This window comes from Lottia gigantea (genome assembly GCF_000327385.1).
Source record: "Lottia gigantea unplaced genomic scaffold LOTGIsca_86, whole genome shotgun sequence".
NCBI lineage: Eukaryota > Metazoa > Mollusca > Gastropoda > Lottiidae > Lottia > Lottia gigantea.
In genome coordinates this window covers 940,075-959,046 of record NW_008710834.1, presented here as the reverse complement: position 1 = coordinate 959,046, position 18,972 = coordinate 940,075, and the positions used below count along the sequence as shown (strand labels likewise).

The following is an 18,972-nucleotide window of genomic DNA, read 5'->3' as shown; positions in this document are numbered from 1 at the left end:
CTCAAAGGCTCAAAAGCGTTCTTGTATATACCTGACGATTTCGAAATTCCTGTTAATTGTTATGTTTAAGAATTAAAATATACTACTTGTAATCTACGATTAGTACAATAATATACAATGCTCAAGTAATTGGTATAACAATTGACTACTAGAAAAATGAACCTAGTATCGGTTTGGAACTGTGGAAGATCTGTGTGGATATTACTGATAATTTATGTGGAGTATATAGTTACTCTGGATGAATGGAATGGGTAAGTCAAAAGATTTATTTCTTATCATAAACACCATCATCCTTTAGTATTAGGGAGTGAAAGCCGCATCTGGCGGAAGGCAGCAAAACCATTTTTACCCTAAGGAGGATTCTAACCCACGGTAGCTAACGACGAACATCCAACTCGCTATCAACTGAGCTATACAACTGCACTGTGTTATTGTTCTTTATCAATTATTGCTTTTGTTTCCATCCACAATAAAGTAATCATTAGTAGTAATACTGCATTGTTTGAAAATGATTTTTAAAGCAAATTATTACTCCGAACAAAGCGTGCTGTGCAAAGTTTCATTCAAATGGAATCTTCCGAATCGCACACATTTTATTTGGGTTTGAATATTAGCAGCAAAGTTCATCCAATATTTTACCACCTATTTAAAACATGAAATGAAATGATTGAGTTTAACGTCCTACTTTTTTGCACCTTGTGGGCTCATGAAGACGGGTAACGCCATGAGGGAAATTTTGTCAGGACAGCGGCATTAGCCTGCTCTTTTTTCGATTTCCAACTGTCGAGGGATCTTTTACGTGCACAGTCTGTAGCACACGGGGCCTCGGTTTATTGTCCCATCTGAACGACTAGACGCTTTTTCCATGTCAGCCCCTCTTACCTGCATCACTAACAAGGGGAAACCGGGTTGAAAAATCCGAAGGCATTATCTCGACCTATGCCGGGATTGAACCCTAGACCTTCAGGTTAGCGAGCAAGCGTCTAACTCACTGAGCCACCGCTACTCCCTACCACCTATTTATACGAACACGGAATAGTATGATCAACCTTTGGTCTAAATAGCAGAATCACAGTGGCCACAACAATAACAACAACAAAAAGAAATCACATAATTCTGTACAACCTCGAGGATGCCTACTTATCTTCACTTACTGCTGGATGCTGTCGTTGAATATGATTTTGATAAGTATAGAGATTTGTCCCTATCATCAAAAATGTTATGTGGTATGTTAGCAATTAAAATTGGTGGTCTTTTAAGTCAGTGAATTACCCATCGTTTATATAGTAAATAATTGTAGGTTTACAAGTATTACTTTATCTATCTACCAACTTGATTTGTTTAGACTACTATCTTGCCTCAAAGGCCCGTTTGTATTAAATTGAGGTGTTTTATTAATTTAAATCTTATCGCGGTCGATTCACCTTTTGTCCCTGTTGAGAATTTCCAGATTTTTTATTACACATTTCTATATTAACTTTTTCTGTCTTAATGTGTACTAGCAGCATGAGCTCGTTGTGCCTTACATAAATATGCTGGCCCCTATTTCTCAAAATAAGTCGGCAGCAGGATGAGCTCTAGTCAACCGTATGATTACTTAAACCATCCAGAAAGTTTGGAAACATGTCTTTAAAACTATTGTTAGCTCATTACGTCGATTAACTGGTTAGTTTCATGGGGTGACGAAATATTGGGGTGTTAACACATTATAGACAGAATCAATGGCGTTTCTGGGAACCATCAGGTGGAGATGTCGGGGCCACAGAAATGACAAGGAGGCAAACAGCACCAGGAAATTGAGAACACACTGATAAGAAATTATAAAAGTTGGCAAACCCTCATGCCCAATTACCCCACATCATGTAGAAACGCCACTAAAGATGCCTTCAGGAACAGGCGAATTGTTTATTGTACTGTGGTACTATGTTGGAGAGAAACCCAAATATGTGCAAACTTTCAAAGTACATACAAATTATTTGAAATAAGTTAACAATTTCAACTTGATAACAAATAATTAGAGAACCCAGCCAGACGCTTCCGCTAAATTCTTATATCTACCTTTCTAATGAACTTTATCTACATGTAGTTATGATAAGATCGTGGTGGTGTTATTGGAATAACCATGCATCATCAAAAATACATAATAATGTTGAACATAAGACAACCAAATTGGCTAGTATATTGTGAACATAATCAACACGGAATTTAAAGAACTTCCACAACTGTTCTTGACCAAAATAATTTGTCCATTATGTCGAATTAGGCTCAAACATAAACTTCCTAAACCGTAATGTGCTAAAGTGTAAATTCAGTTGTTCCAGCATTAATAATAATGTACTTCTTCACAGAATATAATCTATAATCAAACTGAAATTCTTTCTCGCATTGATTTTTAACTTAAACAGATCACAAATTATTTCTTATACTGTGTACATTTAATAAAACACATACATTTAAGTTTCCTTTTGAAAACATTATTTCTGTGTTTGTTGACGAATATAACAGGACACAACTCAGACAAGCAATGGTTATAAGTACAGAGAAAGAGTCGACTATTGGATCATTTATTTTAGTTTTTGCTTATTGTTTGTGTCTATTTATAAATGTTCAGTCGAATGTTTGAGAAAATATCTTTTCTCGGTATCTACAGCTGTCCGGGTAAAAATGTGCACATGGTTATGATATTGTAGTGGTGTATCTGTGGAATGTTCATACTCCATGTTTGCTGCCTAAATAAACAATAAGAATTACTTCAGCAACTCATCAATAAATCTGTTCGTCGTCTACCATATGGTTTCCCTTAAGAGTGTTTTTGTTCCGACAGTACTTGATCAGTTTTTTTGTCGATCGGTTGAATTTTTGCGAAAAAGTTGGAAATCTGCGAGCCAAACACTAACTTACAAATTCAGGGGAAGATCTGCCCGATCTGGACTAGATTTTACCTACTGGATACATTTCTTTCCAACATTTTTCGGGAAAAAATCCCATCGACCACAAAAATAATCGAGTACTATCGGGACCAAAACAATCCTTGGATAAACACCAATTACGTAGAGCTGCCCTGATCAATGGGGTCAAAAGAAGGAGATGATCAAAGAAATTTCGGTTTTGGTCCAGAGAGTTTCAGAGTCTCATTTGGTCGACCAATGATATTGGCCATATTTTGAGAAACATAATCGGGATTCTTGCCTATATATTCCAAGACAGATCAGAAAACAGTAGCCAATAATAAAAAAAAAAAAATTCGGGGCTCCAAAGGGTACAATGAATTCAAGCGACCATTTGGCCGGAAAAAAATATTATTCGATCAGATTTCAGATCAGGCGATTTGAAAAACACAATCCTGGGTGAATTACGGGTACGTTTTATACGTACCCTTCAGTTGAAGGAGTTCTTGAATTGTGGACACTTTGATAATCATTTCCTGCGATACCTTTATTAAATTACAGAATAATTAGTGTAAGGAGATAGATAAAATAGATAGTTATTAGTAAAATAAAACCAACGTTTCAACTATAGTAGACTTGTCTTCATAAAGCCAATGGCGACGATGAAGAAGGGTCATGCTATACCTTACTACCCCTTTGCAAAAATTTTGCATCAATTCAATTACATGTATTATCAAAGTAACATTCGAAATTTTGATTACGAGATGGAATTTAATCCCATATATATTTTGGTTGTCAAAATTTCACTTTTAATCTAACACCAAACCAGAAACAAAGCCTCTTCAGCATAAATTAGAAAAAAAACTCAGGTATAATGATCGTTGTTTGTATTTTCCTTAAATAACCCGTCTGAATATTATAATAGTATTTGAAGACAATTCCACTTATCTGTCTGACATTTTCTATTGGTACGGAACATTGTTCTCTCGACTTGTTTTTATATAATTGGCACATTATTTCTTCTATCTTTGACCCTGTTTTGAGATATATGTACTGTGTATCTGTATTTTAAACCATAAACGTGGTATACAAAACATCATTTTCGAGGGTAGGCCTATCTTCTTCTTGCTAATTGAACCGGTAAAGCTCATTTTAAGCTACCTATGCTACTTTTCAAAATTGAAATTCGACGTTGGTTTCAAATCCTGTGTTACATGTTATATCTCCATAGTACATTTGCCGAAGGCTAAGAGATAGAAATGTGAGGTACAGATAAGTTGGAAACGTGAAACATTCGACACAGTTTGAGCTTTGTTAATTTACTACCATTTTACCTCTCCTGAAAATCAAATATTTTGTCGGAAATGTATTCTGACGTCACTTCCGTCAGTGTTGTCTTGCACAGTTATGATACGGAGCATTGCATAGGAGATTGTTGCAAATTCTATATTGGAAAATTTCACTGTACATGCATAACTTATTGGGGAAATACCTTAAATAATTGCAAGGTACTAAAACGAAGTTGGAAACGTGAAACATACGACACATTTCAAGCTTTGTTAATATACTGTCATTTTACCTACCAACGGATTAAGAGTAATCTGACAACGTAATCCAGGCAATAACTTCTGATTGTATTGAATTCTCAAACATATATTTCATCATTAAATAGCTTCTCATTAACATTGTTCAAATAAGCGTCTTTTCTTACTAAACCGTTCACATATCGTGTATCAGAATGTTTGAAATAGATATACTATAAGAAAAGAGTCAGTTGACTTATACAAATAAAATGAATGGAGTTTTACGTCCTACTTTTCTGCAGTTGACTTATACGTAAGATAATCACGTAATTCACTTACGTCCTACTTTTCTGAAGTTGACTTATACGCAAGACAATCACGAGGTCAATATCTTAAACGCAATCCCTGCAGGATATGAACTTGAAAATGATTGATATCGGGCGTAGTGATAATGTAGTTGCTCTGGAGTACGAAACGTTCTTAAAATGGATTAGTTAATACAGACTACTTTTAAAATTTTATCAATTTTTCTGTTCCGACTAGCTAACTTCTCGTACACAATTGAGAGCTACCCGTCATTTGTACTTTCAGTCACCAACATATGTTCGTCTAATGGTAATGGTTTTCCAACAAAACTTCGAATTTATAAAATGCCAAGTCTTATCCGCTTGTATAACACAAAATATATTAAAACAACATATTTTACCAAGAAGAGGAAGTTAATATTGAAATTTTTTATAAAAAGTTAAAATTAGAAAAAGGATGTAGACAATTGAACGTAATTATTTGTTTACTTACTGACCTACTTATAAGAAACACAAGAAACTTAATTTGAAGTAGAAATGTCTGTAATGATATGACCAAATGTCAACGCCCATTTGATGGGCGATGTGATTCGATGTGAATGAAATTTTTCATATTCTACGCAGGCTACATTTGTAAGATGATTGCGATTTTTCTATAAACGTTTTCTCAGTTATTGCCCTTGTTCCTTGATAATATTAATATGATGTATAGTATATGCGACTGTTATTTACCGTCATGGTGTTTAGGGTATCAAAAAACGATACACAGAACAGGCTTAATATCAGAAATATAAAAGTTACATTGCTTTAAGTATACATGTAATTGGATAGGAACTATCGATGGAAGATTCAACATTAAAAACACCCGACTGATCTTTTTGCCTTTGTTTGCGATATCTCGACTTTCAAGCTGTTTCAATGCATCGTTTTGGGTGTTGTTTATATATAATGATGACATTTTGTACGAGTCAAGTTTTCGTTGTTGTTCGATAAAAGTTTTTTTTTTTTTTTACATATTTGCCTTAATATGACCACAAACAAGCCTATCAATAATATGAAAGTTCCTGTGGTTTCTATTTTATATAATGTACATGTTGAATATCTTGAAACAAACTGCTGATGGCATTTAAAAATATGCAAAATACGATATAATATAAATGTATCGCATTGCAAACACACATTTGAAATTGAACAGAAACAGAATTGACTCTATCAATTATATCATATTTCACCAGTTATAATTAACTTTGACATTTTCGAAAAAGGTTAGAAATATCTTTAACATGCAGATGGTCTTTTTCAGTGCATTTTTTTTATCCGTATATCTTGTTATCTTTAGAACATAGGATATTGGCATTTTTGCGTCAGAAAACTTCTACAAATTTAGGTCAAGTTATCACATAAAAATTCCTATCCAAATGAAATTGACTCTAGTGATAATGCTGAATTTGTAAAATTTTGTTTAAAACATTTACAATTTATTTATTTTAACAAATTTTTTTTTAGTTATATTCAAAATTGAATTGCCACCTAATATGAGACAAAAGACAAGGATAACACAGGTTCCCTTGTATATCAGCTGCTATGTCTACACGCCTCTTGGCATTGATCTTTCTCGGATCATAGCACCATCACTTATAGCCGAGTCGAATGGAATAATGATTTTTGAAAGTCTAGTAGATTTTCACACGTCATCTGAGACCACAAGATATCTTCTCTTCTAAATGTTTATGTATAAGTTGTACATAACTTATGAAAGTTCAATATATGTTAACGAAAAAAGGATGATTCCTTTGACGCTTGGGTTGACTTTTCGCCCTTCTCTTTGATACACCGAGGCATAAAGCACCAAAAATATAATGAAAATGTTTTGAAAGAGAATACTTTTGATAAAGAACATTTGAAATCATCCAAATTAAAATTATTATTTACGTTAATTAATAAAATTAAAACATATATGTGATCTTTTGAAAGATGTTTTATCTCGTGGGCACTCAGTGCATATTTAAATTGCTGTAACAAATATGTGTACTTAATGATCCTAAACGCCCATTTACAACCTCCAATTACGAGAAATTTAATCTTATGAAAAACGGGCCACAGTATATGACCAGGGTTGCAACACTAAATCGTATCGTTATAAGACCGATTTTTTTTTATCCAAAAGCAACTTTTGAACTTAATCGCTTTATATATCTCCTTTCCTATACGGTTGTCACATCACATGATTAAAGCAAAATTTATGATGCGTATCTTTGGTGCAACGACTGTAATTCGATTATGCAACCCCATAATCAAACTTGGGGTTGGACATCTTGAATGCTTACATCAAGCCCTCTCATAAATTTAGAGACCACAAGTTCATCTGCTGCAGTTGAAAATGGCGTTAACCTCATTCGTAAGTACACTACTGTAGAAAACCCCGTATTATATGATAAGATGGTGTAAGTGTGTGGATTAATTCGGCATAGACATCGTAGCATCGGTAATAACTGTTAGCAAAAGTAATTGTAACATCAACGGGCCAGTCCGTTAAGCCAGTAAACAATTAAAATCTGTACTATTAATGGTACTTATATGATAGAACTTTTAAAAAGAATGCGGAAAGCCGAAATTTACCTTTTTCAGCCAAATATATTTAACTGTTATACAATCAATACTTTGAAAGGTTTTGGTAGATATCGGTTATCTACTTGTGGTAAAAGAACTAAAATTTAAAACATTGCACAGTTGGAATTCAGAGGAAATGTCTATTGAATACTTGAACAAAATCTAAAAATAATGTGTTAAGTGATGTCTTTACCATTTACACACGATAAAAAAATACTTTAAGTGTAAATTCTGTCGAACAATGTTTTCTGCAGTAAAGATTATCAATTTTTCATTTAGAAAGGAAATAAGATATTATGTTAAAGGCAATAGAAGATAGGCAGATATATAATTCGGGTATTTCGATTTAGATGAATCGAGTTGAATGTTATTTCTGCTGTCCTGGCAAAATTTCTCTTTCCGCACAGCATGTTATGGAATGTTTTTTCTGGCCCAATCACGTGCAGAACATTGTGACGTAACAAAACTTTACCTGTATATCATTGTAGAGCAACTGGAAAAATATTTTTTGGTTTGGTATGCCAATAAGCATAAAATAGTGTAGATTGTAGATCCAAGTTATATGGTTTAAGTTTATGTCAGTTTGGCTAATAATGTTTACAACCTCTATTGGGACAGAATGCTGACTCTTAATAGTTCATCTTTCACACAGAAGAACTGTGGGCATCATTTGGTTCAATATATTTTGTTGTCGCGGTTGATGAAAGGAACTGTTCGAAGGCATCAAGCACCAGCAATCGTTTGACATGTCACTAACATAATCTGAAGTGAAATATCCAGAAATTAGCCAGTTGGGGTATGTGCCCTCCTAGAAAAATAGCTTTCACCTTTAAGTGTATCCCCCATTGCATTTTTGAGAAATTTCAATGTCTACATAAGGAAATTCGCCTAAATTTCAGCATTACATGCACTTTGCAAAAGAGCTATGTACATTTGCAAATTACCTGTTTATTATTATTTGCTAATCAGCAAGGGTCTGTTTTTCACTAAAAAAAAAAAAACTAATAAGCTAATATAACGTCAAGCTAAGGTTAATTTTGATCTGGAAATACGTTACGAAAAGTGCGTCTGATCCTTCACTTAAAAAATCACCTGAGCAAGCAGATAAAAATAATTTTAGTAGCAGACCTAGAGACCTAAATAATTTCTTTATAATACTAGTCTAGACTACAGTACTCTGCTCACCTATAGAGTTATTCAATAAAAACATTCATACATCTGTCACTATCAGTTTCTTAACCGATTGCTATATCTAGTAGTTTTCTAACTGATATTACAGACACAAATTAGTGGTATACTTGTTCATCATTTAAAGGATCTTTGTTGAGAAATGTCAATATTTGTCTGAAAAGATTATTTCGAATTTTTTCCCTGAAAAAATGTTTACTTCCGCCGTTTCGGTGTTCACACGAACACGGTTTTAATTATTTTGAAATCATATAAATGGTTGAAAATGCACAAAAAATGTATATATTATTTTTGTAAGGCACAAATATGCACGCTAAGTATGAACACCAAATCTCAATGGGCAATGGATTCAAAGCCACACGATTTGAAATGTCGATCCTGTACAAATAGTATTCAATAAACAGAAAATATCCAAATGAACATTTGTCTCAACCAAAGATGAAGTTAAAGAACAAACTAATGCCAATATTTTTTTAGAGATCATTATTCGACTTCTACTCTTATGGAGAGATGTTAAATTTCTTATTATGATGATGTGAGCTAATTTGGTTGATGCTATTTTCATTTTCAAATATTCCCAGAAAACTAACCTGCAAGCATAATTAACATACATCAAAATACTATATATGCACATCGTCTTGATAAACTTTTAGTTGATTTTGCTCTGACCATAGTCAGAAGTATAAAATGCTCGTTGAACATCCAGAGGTACAGAAGGAATGTGGTGATTAAAGGCATTCTGACTTGAGATATAGTCCCGTTTTCCTCCTCAGTTCACCCCCCTCAAATAGCCGCTCAGAAAATCATCTGTTACCATCAGTTCACATTGGTATTTTCAGTAGAGAAATTCTCAACGGTGCATGTTTTATATATTGAATTATTAACATAAGTATTGTTTGTGCTTTGGACAGTTCACATATTATCTTATATATTCTGATTATATATTTGAATAAGAGAAAACATTCTAAAATGAAAATAAAGAAATTGTATTGAACTATAAGCTAGTAAAGGATCAACCATACTTAACACCTTGTTATCAAAATGAAACGTGACCACTAAATGTAACCTTATATTTACTTTCATTGTTCAAATTATCAAAGTAGACCTGCTTTTTTGTTCCCGTCTGTGTATACCTACAGGTGGAAGGCTAAATAATCATTACAATATCAACATAATTTCACTGTCAAAATAATCACCAATACACCAAGACCGATATCGAAATATTAAAACAGAACCTGGAATGGTATGCTCTGTGAAGATCGCACAATGTGAAAATCCAAGTAACAACATGTTTCAGAATGAATTCCGTTTTAATATTCAGAAATCCTTGTCACATTCAATTAACGAACACAAAATTGGTTGAAATAAAGTGCGATTTTAATGAGTGTGTAGCCACGTGTGTACTGAAGTTAATTTCCTTAACTATTACATCCAACACATGTATATTATAATGAGCTGATGAATGCGAGATAAACCACTCAGTATGCAATGAACAAATTTTTCGTTTCTGATTTAGGAATCTAACGTGTTCAGTCTGGAGTATACGGTTCCATACCATCTTTCTAATTTTGCAAAAATTATTTATATATATGGTATGCATACTTCAGGGTTCACAGTAGTATTAGATACTGGATTGATCGCTTCAAACGTAAAATAATAACACTGTAAAAGTGCGTTAGGGAAGTTGTTGACACCTGATTTTGGGTGGTCTGTCATATGCCTGGTCACACCTGCATTGAATAAATAATCAGCCTTCATATGGTCAGTCAATGGACATTCGTGTCCATTCATAATGACACGTCCGGCCGATGGCAATATTTATGTTATTGTATTAGCTTTCGTGGCCTCCAAAAAACAATTTAACCAAATATAAACCAAATCAAGAAATATGGCACAATCGTACAATACATTTATTAATAATATAGTATTTTAATGCCCACCAGAACAGATATTTTGTCTGGTTTTGCATCTTAACATTTTTTATAAGATTGTTTAATATCTGTATACATTATCATTTACTATTACTCTTTTAAATAAAGCAATAGAAACCCATAGGCCCAGGACTGAGCGTTAATGTGCAGGAATGCCAGCTACCGGATCTAATCTTCTGGTCCGAATTTCTTTTATTCTGATGTTGATCGCATACGTTTGTGGTTGATAAATAATAAACGATTCGTTCATGTCGGATGCGATCCCCCTTTGAATTTGAGCAAAATCAAACGATGAACAGCATTATGTAATATATATGAGTTACATAAAATACCCTTCTCTTCATAAATCAATTAAAGTCATAATTTCGTTTAAGGACGAAAGAAAGGAAACTGGTTTCATATTTGTTCCATTTTTTAATGTTGTAAAGGGTGGAAATGTTTATAGAATAATTTCTCGCCGCGAGAGGAAAGAAAACGTTCTTATTATACTGATATATGAGAAGAAACAATTGGATTTTTGTATCAATTTTTTAAAGACCATATAATTCCGGTTTTGTATGTCGGAGAAAGAGCTCTCAAACTAGTCTGCTAGTAAATGATTAAAACGGCAGTAACTAGAAACTACCACGTTTGTTGCACCTAGTTTTTTGGATATATCGTTGAAGAACCACTATCTAAGCGATGTATTGAGATTTGGGGTTCGATCAAGGAAGTTCTGTAGTTTGATATCTAGGGTCATTTGCTTGGATCTTAAAAGAAAATAGGATTTTTGCAATGCAAAATCTGTTAGATATCAAATAATAATATTGAAAAATTTAAATAGACGTTCGTGTTGGTGGTTGAGACGTTGATTTTTTTTTTGGGTCTATTTTAATTGGTCCATTTTTTGCCAGTTTCGAAATTAACAAATTGAGTTTGGAGTCGAATTCGCTCCCTATGAAATGGACGTTATTTAAGTAAAAAACAATTACAGCAAAATAAAATGATGTTTTTGTATTTCAGAAAGTGGTGTCCACGGGTACAAACAAGAATGGTAACATGTCGACAACCAAGATGGGACTGGAATCAAGACAGAAGGTAATGCAATTTGGAGGAACAAAATACTCGAATAATATATTGACTAAGGGTTTGAAAATGCTGAGGACCAAGCAAGGTTGTTACAAATTAGTTTCTGAATGTGTTGAAGTGTGCTTATTGAAGCGCGAATTGATCATTCAGGGCCAAATTAACTTTTCTCATAAACATACGATGCATGGAGCACTTGGTAATGACAGATTTCTCTCCCTTAACACAAATTGAAATAGCATGCAGTCTCTTAACGATAAATTCAACGCTTTTCAATTTAAAAAAAAATCTCAGTTAAAAAACTAGACTGATAAAAATAGGTCGACGACTTAAAGCAAAATGACGATGACCATAAAAATTAATGCTTAAACTAAATAATGTTGTTCCGAAATTCCAAGTGGGAACTAAACCTAATGTTATAAACGTAAATTAAGACATAAGGAATAAACCCACTACGGCATTACGCGCCAAGTGAAACACTGTGTGGATGAATTCCACATGGAACGCTTAGCTATAACGCTCTCCCTCGTTAGGAAACATAGGTCCAATATATTTGTACTGGCTTGTAGAACAGAGGCGAAAACGCACAGATGGTACTTTGCGATATTGGTGTTTCAATTTTCATGCGGAGAAGAATGCTCTGATGTTTTCAACGCGACACCGTAATGGAATTATAACTACCAAAGGCTTAACGTGCCATTCATTGACAGAAAAATTAATATTATTACAATAAATCCATTTAAATGAGAAATAAAATGATTTTGATCTACTTGTCTTTTGTACCACAGAACACAATAACTATAGAAGAAACAGATACCATCACTCATTTACTTATAGTTCTCATATTGTTATAATAAATCATTTGTCATTTGAACCTCTACTATTAAGGACTGGTTCATGCCAGAGGAAGATAAAAAAAAAAGTATTTTCAGAACGCAGCGTGTGAAGTTATCTATATTTTAGAATTATATGACGACCTTTTTTTTACAATGAAATGAAAAAGATTTTAGCCTGTTACTTTTCGGCTTCCATTTTCAGTACCGACCGATAAAGTTGGTAATAACTGCACAATATGTTAATAATATCTTGAAAGTGATACAAGTCCGTACAGATTACTTTTTATACGCTTACATTCAAATGTGGGTGTATATTGCCGTCGCCCCGTTACGTCCATACTGTTTTCGTCCTGATTCTACAAAATATATCGATGGGTGTTTCAACCCTTGAAACATTGAAAATACGTTAAAAGTTTTAAATGCTATAGAGGCAACAATAGAGTCAAAATTTTATAACATTTGGTATGTAGGTGTATATCCACAAGACAAATTTCAATATTTGAAGAGTTTGGTACTTATTTCAACCATTTTGAGGGAGTTACAGCCCTTGATATATTGAAAATTTATAATAAAAGTGGACGTTATGTGCTTGGCAACCGCTGATTGTGAAATTATACAGGATCCGGTTGTCGGATTTTAATTTTGAATAGCTTTATGGATAATTTTATTCAAACATGATTCTAGTTAAATAAAATGAATAGTCTCTATGTGTCGTGTGTTGCTATGCCTATGCGGACATAAAGTCAGTCGTTGGGTTTATATTTTTTTAAATTGTGTCTCATTAAAGGGAAGAGTTTAGTAGAGGTGAATAAGTTAAAGCTTCATAACGGTCTTTGTGTGATTTTTGTCACCTTACAGAGATATAATCAAAAGCTGTTTTGTCAATTGGTGTAATTCTACACTTGTCAATATATCAGATATCCTTTCAAGATGAAAACTGATAGGAATAGCCGTAGGGCACAACCTGTAATTGAAATATTGAAATAGTTACACGAATAATGAATAAACGAATGTTCATAGCTACATTTACTTATTAAGTTCTCTTTTAAACATCATCCTGTGCATTTTTTTCACAATTATTGAAGAAAGACTTTGACTATTATATAGGTTAAGGGTTATGAAATAAAGACATTTTTTTTTTAATTTTCTTAACATGATTAAGATCTCTTTATATCATCCACCCGTTCCCACAGTTGCTTGATAAGTCCAAATCTTCCCACCTTCGTCGGTAAATAGACCTGAATTTGGACAGTCAGTTTTAAAATAAAAAACAACGACTTTGATTAACAATATAAAAATCTTTGTATGAATACATTTAATGAAAGCACGCTTGTCTACGATACATTTCAACCTAAAATGACTTGAATTTGGGGTAAAATGAGACAACAGTAAACATATTTGCACTGAAAATATTTACCCGTGTTTATGCTATCATCAAGTCATTTGCGGGCCATATTAACTGATCTATATTTCAGAGGATCACAAGGTCCGATGAAAAAGTACTATACAGTAGTTTATAGAAAACAGAAAGAAATCAAATGGAGATGCTGTCCTGGTTTTCAGGGGGAACATTGCGACTTAGGTAGAATTCTATTATTATTTTTTCGTCGAATGACTGTGATATCTACTGACTGAATTCACAAATCCCCCCAATAAAATCATTTAGGCTATATCACTATGATATCAGATTGTATTTAAAGAAAACTAACTAACGAGTCGAGGAGTTTGTACTTGAACTACCATATTGCAACTAGCAAATCATACTTGACATAGTATATTGTATGAATTGTTCGATAACTATTTGTGCTACATCTGGGGCAAAAGATAAAACAAGTAAGTGGCGTTCGGTTGTCGAGTTCTGAACAGGTTATGTCTTGTCTCAACGGTTCGGAACATTAAAATTTTGCCTCCGCCATTTTGAAGTACAACGTCATTTTAAAGTAGACGTCAAATGGATGAACTAAATTTGTCCTTACAATTTTCAGAGTGTTTTAATTGCACGACCATACAAGAATTAAAATCTAGAATATCAAATACAGAAGGTATAGTACGGAAGGTAAGGTTTTGTTATTAATTTATTCTGTTTAATCTGTAAAATCTGTACACTATCACAATGGTAAAATATATATGTACACTTTGTTCTGGCGTATAACTGTTGCAAAAGCTGTGAACAGATACACCAAACCATAACATTTATAGTATAGCATCTTTTTGTATTTATATGCCTCAGTATAACTATCTGATTTGTTTCAGTTAACGTACCTGCGTCACGGAGGAGATAATAAAAACTATCAAACAACATCTTCGCAATGTTCATGTCCACGAGGAGAGAAGGGTGAACGAGGTGGTCGTGGTGTACCTGGTATTCCTGGAAGACCAGGAACTACGGGACCTCCTGGCCCTATTGGTCCTAAAGGTGAATCGGGTACATCATCGGCAGCACCACAAGCCATCATGTCAGGAAAGATGGGACCACCCGGTATACCCGGACTCCGTGGGGATAGTGGGAAACCTGGTATGAAAGGAGAAAGGGGTAACCCTGGATTAAAGGGAGAACCTGGAGAAGCTGTTCTGATCAACAAAGATAACTTTAAAGGTGAGGATATGGTCATCGTTGAAGAGATTTAAGCGTCGTTGCTCATCATACATTTATATGACCGTGTTGGAAGACAAATGTATTATCGAGTAGAAAGCTTTTCCAACAACGTTTCAGTCTCAGTAATCATCTTTAACAAATCGGCAGCCATGTACACGTACCTGTGACTGCCTTCCATGTAACTTGGTTTTCAAAAATGGCGAACCTTTCCGCCGATAAATTGTCAAAATTAAATAACTGATGAAGCCGCACCAATCCACAGACTGCATTGAGCATTGATGTTGAATTTATTTTGCCTCAAAAAATTATTTTCTCTCTGGATAATTGGCGATACTCGGGTCATATATCATCATAAAAATGTTATATCGTGTTGTTCAATGTTGGACAATGTAAACAGAAAACAGCAACAAGCTTGGCCATGGTCGTACAAATAGTGTTATAAATATTCTCATCTGGTTCTCAACTTATTGGATCTGTGAAAAAAAGATGCTGTACTAATCGTTTGTTCAATATGTCTTAAACCAATCTACAATTTTTCAACCTTGTATTTTCTATCAAATCACGTTTTTTTTTCAAAGTATCCTTTTTATTGCAGATCGGGATAATACAATTGCTTTTTTCGAGGAAAGGCTTCAGGTAGGTAATTTTTAGAGACTTTCTAAAACATAGATAACATACGATCCTCATTAAATAGTTGAAAGAAGCACTTTTCATTCAATCCGCAACGGCGTTTTGGTACATATAATTATTTCAAAAATTATTTGGCTTGAATGGAATTTTACAATAAGGTCAAAATCTGGGTTTAATTTTTATTGAAACAAAATCATCGCAGAAATTGGATTGCTTCATGTTAAAAAGTCTCGTTTTCAGCTGTTAGAATCCAAAATAACTAAATTAGAGGACAAGTTAAATAGAACAGAAGAAAGGAAAGAGAATTATGAAGTATTGGAAGCCCGTGTCGTATTATTAGAAGAAATATTCTCCAAATTATCAGGTTTGTTTAAAATAAAATGTATGTCAATGAAATTTGCTAAAGCAACACTCCACTTCGTCCAATTATTTACTTTAGGATGATATAAAACACAAAAAGTGGCTAGCTTTCGACCATTTTCAAAAATATTACCATACGCATACATAATAATACGACAATAGTGCAAAATTTCAGCACTTCGTTTAAGTTCATGATCAAGCTGTTCTTTCGGAGACCAGTTGGAGTAACGCTTTGCACGGCCTTTTCGTGTTTCCTTATAGTTGTTCGCTAAAGAGCCGAACCCGTGTCTACAAATACACAAAAACAATTAAGTAGAAAAATGATTCTCCGATTAGAGGCAGTCTATTTGCATGCAATTATTTTCAATCCTTTGCACACCAACATCGGTTGAACCATTAAAACTGTATCAAACACGATATATGGAGATTATTGGTATATATGTATTTTTTTTTAAAAAATCGATCGTTGCGTTTATGAAATATTAGCTTGGTTGAGTGAATGCCGCATGTAAAATTTCAAAACGCACGTGCCTAATTTTTTTTAATAGCGGCTTCATTATATGCATTGTTGTAATTCATTATCTTCAACATACACTGTGAACACTTGCATTGGAGTGGGGGGTAATGGTAGTCGTAATACAAAATATCGTCGATGGAACGAATAGTTTATTGATAAGAGAAACGTCAACGGAAGATATCTTAGTCTATCTGTTCTCATTATGATCACATTTGAAGATAAAAATAAATATCTTTCATCAAACATTATGTCGTTTCATCGATGATTGTGTAGATTAACCATCAATTATTCCATAATGACTCGGAGCTGAAAGCATGACTGCCTTTTACAGAACCTTCACATTAGAGCCGAATATCATTTCTTTTTTCACAGCACTGAAGTTAGACGATGAGAATGATCTTGCTCCGATCCTTAGAGCTTTAGCTGATCAGCATGCTGCAGTATCATCCAAGAAATCAGGGAAACCCGACTCTCAACCTTTCAACAAGTATATAGGCAAAGACCCTGCCCATAAACAAAAACCTCATGATAGAAAGAGAAAACATCCCCGCGGTCGCAGTTGATTCAATGTTCAGGAAGTGTAGGCATAATGACTGCTTCTACCTCATACCATTCAACATAGACTAATTGTGTTTCACTGAATGATATTAAATAATAAAGAGTAGTAAATAACATAGATTAGTTCGAAATATGTTCTTTGGTCGTGGTATGGCTTTAAATGTTGTGTTTGATATTGTTTTGTGCGACGCTGTAAGTCTACATCTGCGTTGAGGACGAATCATTTTTAAAGTTTCTGATGTAATAATGCTTGGAACTCTCATTTCCTATACCCCCTTTGAAAAACTGGTGAAGATGAATTTGATGTCATGGATACTTCATTACCTAGTTTCAATGGACTCAGTGGTCTTCATATCTTCGACTAATCAGATAAGACAAATTATATGAATCAAAAACAGTGTCGGTGAATGACCATGAACGTATTAAAAATTGACCTCCTTATAAATATTGCTCAAAGCTTCAGGCTGCTATCCATTGGCTATGAAACGTGGATGTCTGTATGGAATGCGAGAAATTAGTGTAGGCTTACAATATAGATTAAAGAAAAATATCTAAATCAATGAGTTGATGAAAACCATTAGCTCTAGGTCCTGTTCTTAAAAGCTTTTTAAGGCGGTCTCAGGGTGGGAGTGTTGCAAAGATTCTCCCTCTTATTTTTTTCATTTTATGGAAGGAATTACCCGTGAGTTATTAACAATTCTGTGATGCCTACTCAACCAGCTCCCATCACTTACTGATACTAGAAACGCCACTGTCCATAATCACAAGTTTTCTACGCAAATAAATGGCATTCACGTTGATTGGTTTTTTTTTCTTTAAGTACAAAATTTCTTACTTGGGAGCTGGTATTTGATCCAAGCAGAAAAATAGAGCAGAATTCCAAGGAATTTCCGTTGATATCAATACCATCGTTCAGCAGGCAAACATGATATTATATTTGTTGCCCATGTTCCAAATTATTTATAACTTTGATTATTCCTACAAATTCAATGGTGTGAAAATCTGGGCTATGAAAACAGTGTCGTCTGTCGAGACTGGGGACAGACTGACCTAATGGGGGACAATTGAAGCTAAGGTGAAAAATACTGCAGTTCCGAGGAGGAAATTTTGGCGCATACCGATATATTTTTAGACAAGAACGTAAACAAATTATATTTGTCAATTTGTTATAAATGGAGTAGCGGTTGAATATGGGGAACTTTTGATGAGGGACACATAACCCCCGACCCCCTGGTACCACAACTGTCTCAGCCACTCTAAGAAAAATTACTCGAAGATGTTTACCTTCTAAAACTATTCGAGCAATTGTCAGGCTTATGAACCATAATGCTACCTATCATTTTTCTTCCAGAATTAAAAACAAGTGATATTGAGGATTCCAATGAAGCAGAATCAACTCAAATTCAAGAACTAAGCAGTAACTGTGAATGTTCTAAACCTCCAGCTTTACCAACATTCCCTCCTGAAATTGCTAACTTTTTAATCAGAAACAATCGTACAACGACTTGCAAATCTATACCTTTAGTGGTTTCGAAATATTTTAACCAAAGTTTTGTTAATGAAGGTCACACGAACTCTGAACCAAATCTACCCGTGTTAAATCTTGCTGAGAACTCTGTACAACTGAGGCAGCAATCGGTATCATCTTTAAGTCCTGTGAGTCGAGACCATATTTTTACAAACAGTGTCTTTAGTTGTGTCCTTATCTTGTGGAATGGTTTTTATTGTGGATAAAATTGTTGTTATTGCAGTCTCTTGAATTTACCTCCCTTTTCTGTGAACAATCAACCAATAAAATTATTTAACATGAAGAGGAAATAAAATTTCGACACGTCTTCGCCTGATTAAATTATACTTTACAGACAATTCGCGTTTCATTTATTGACCCATAGTTGATCTGAGAGCGCCCTAATTCTCAAATTAAGATGCTCATTTTCTGAACATAATCATCACCATTTATGACAA

The 18,972-nt window shown here is 34.0% G+C and overlaps 1 protein-coding gene across 1 annotated transcript; it reads left to right on the top strand.

Moving 5' to 3' along the window:
* Positions 1 to 156: 156 nt before the first annotated feature.
* Positions 157 to 17,012, top strand: LOTGIDRAFT_169521 (hypothetical protein; the record flags this gene model as incomplete). The annotated part of the gene is made up of 8 exons (XM_009067804.1): positions 157 to 251; positions 11,448 to 11,522; positions 13,822 to 13,928; positions 14,332 to 14,402; positions 14,600 to 14,942; positions 15,538 to 15,578; positions 15,813 to 15,936; positions 16,822 to 17,012. The coding sequence occupies 8 exons, from the start codon at positions 157 to 159 to the stop codon at positions 17,010 to 17,012; spliced, it is 1,047 nt and encodes a 348-aa protein (XP_009066052.1).
* Positions 17,013 to 18,972: the final 1,960 nt, after the last annotated feature.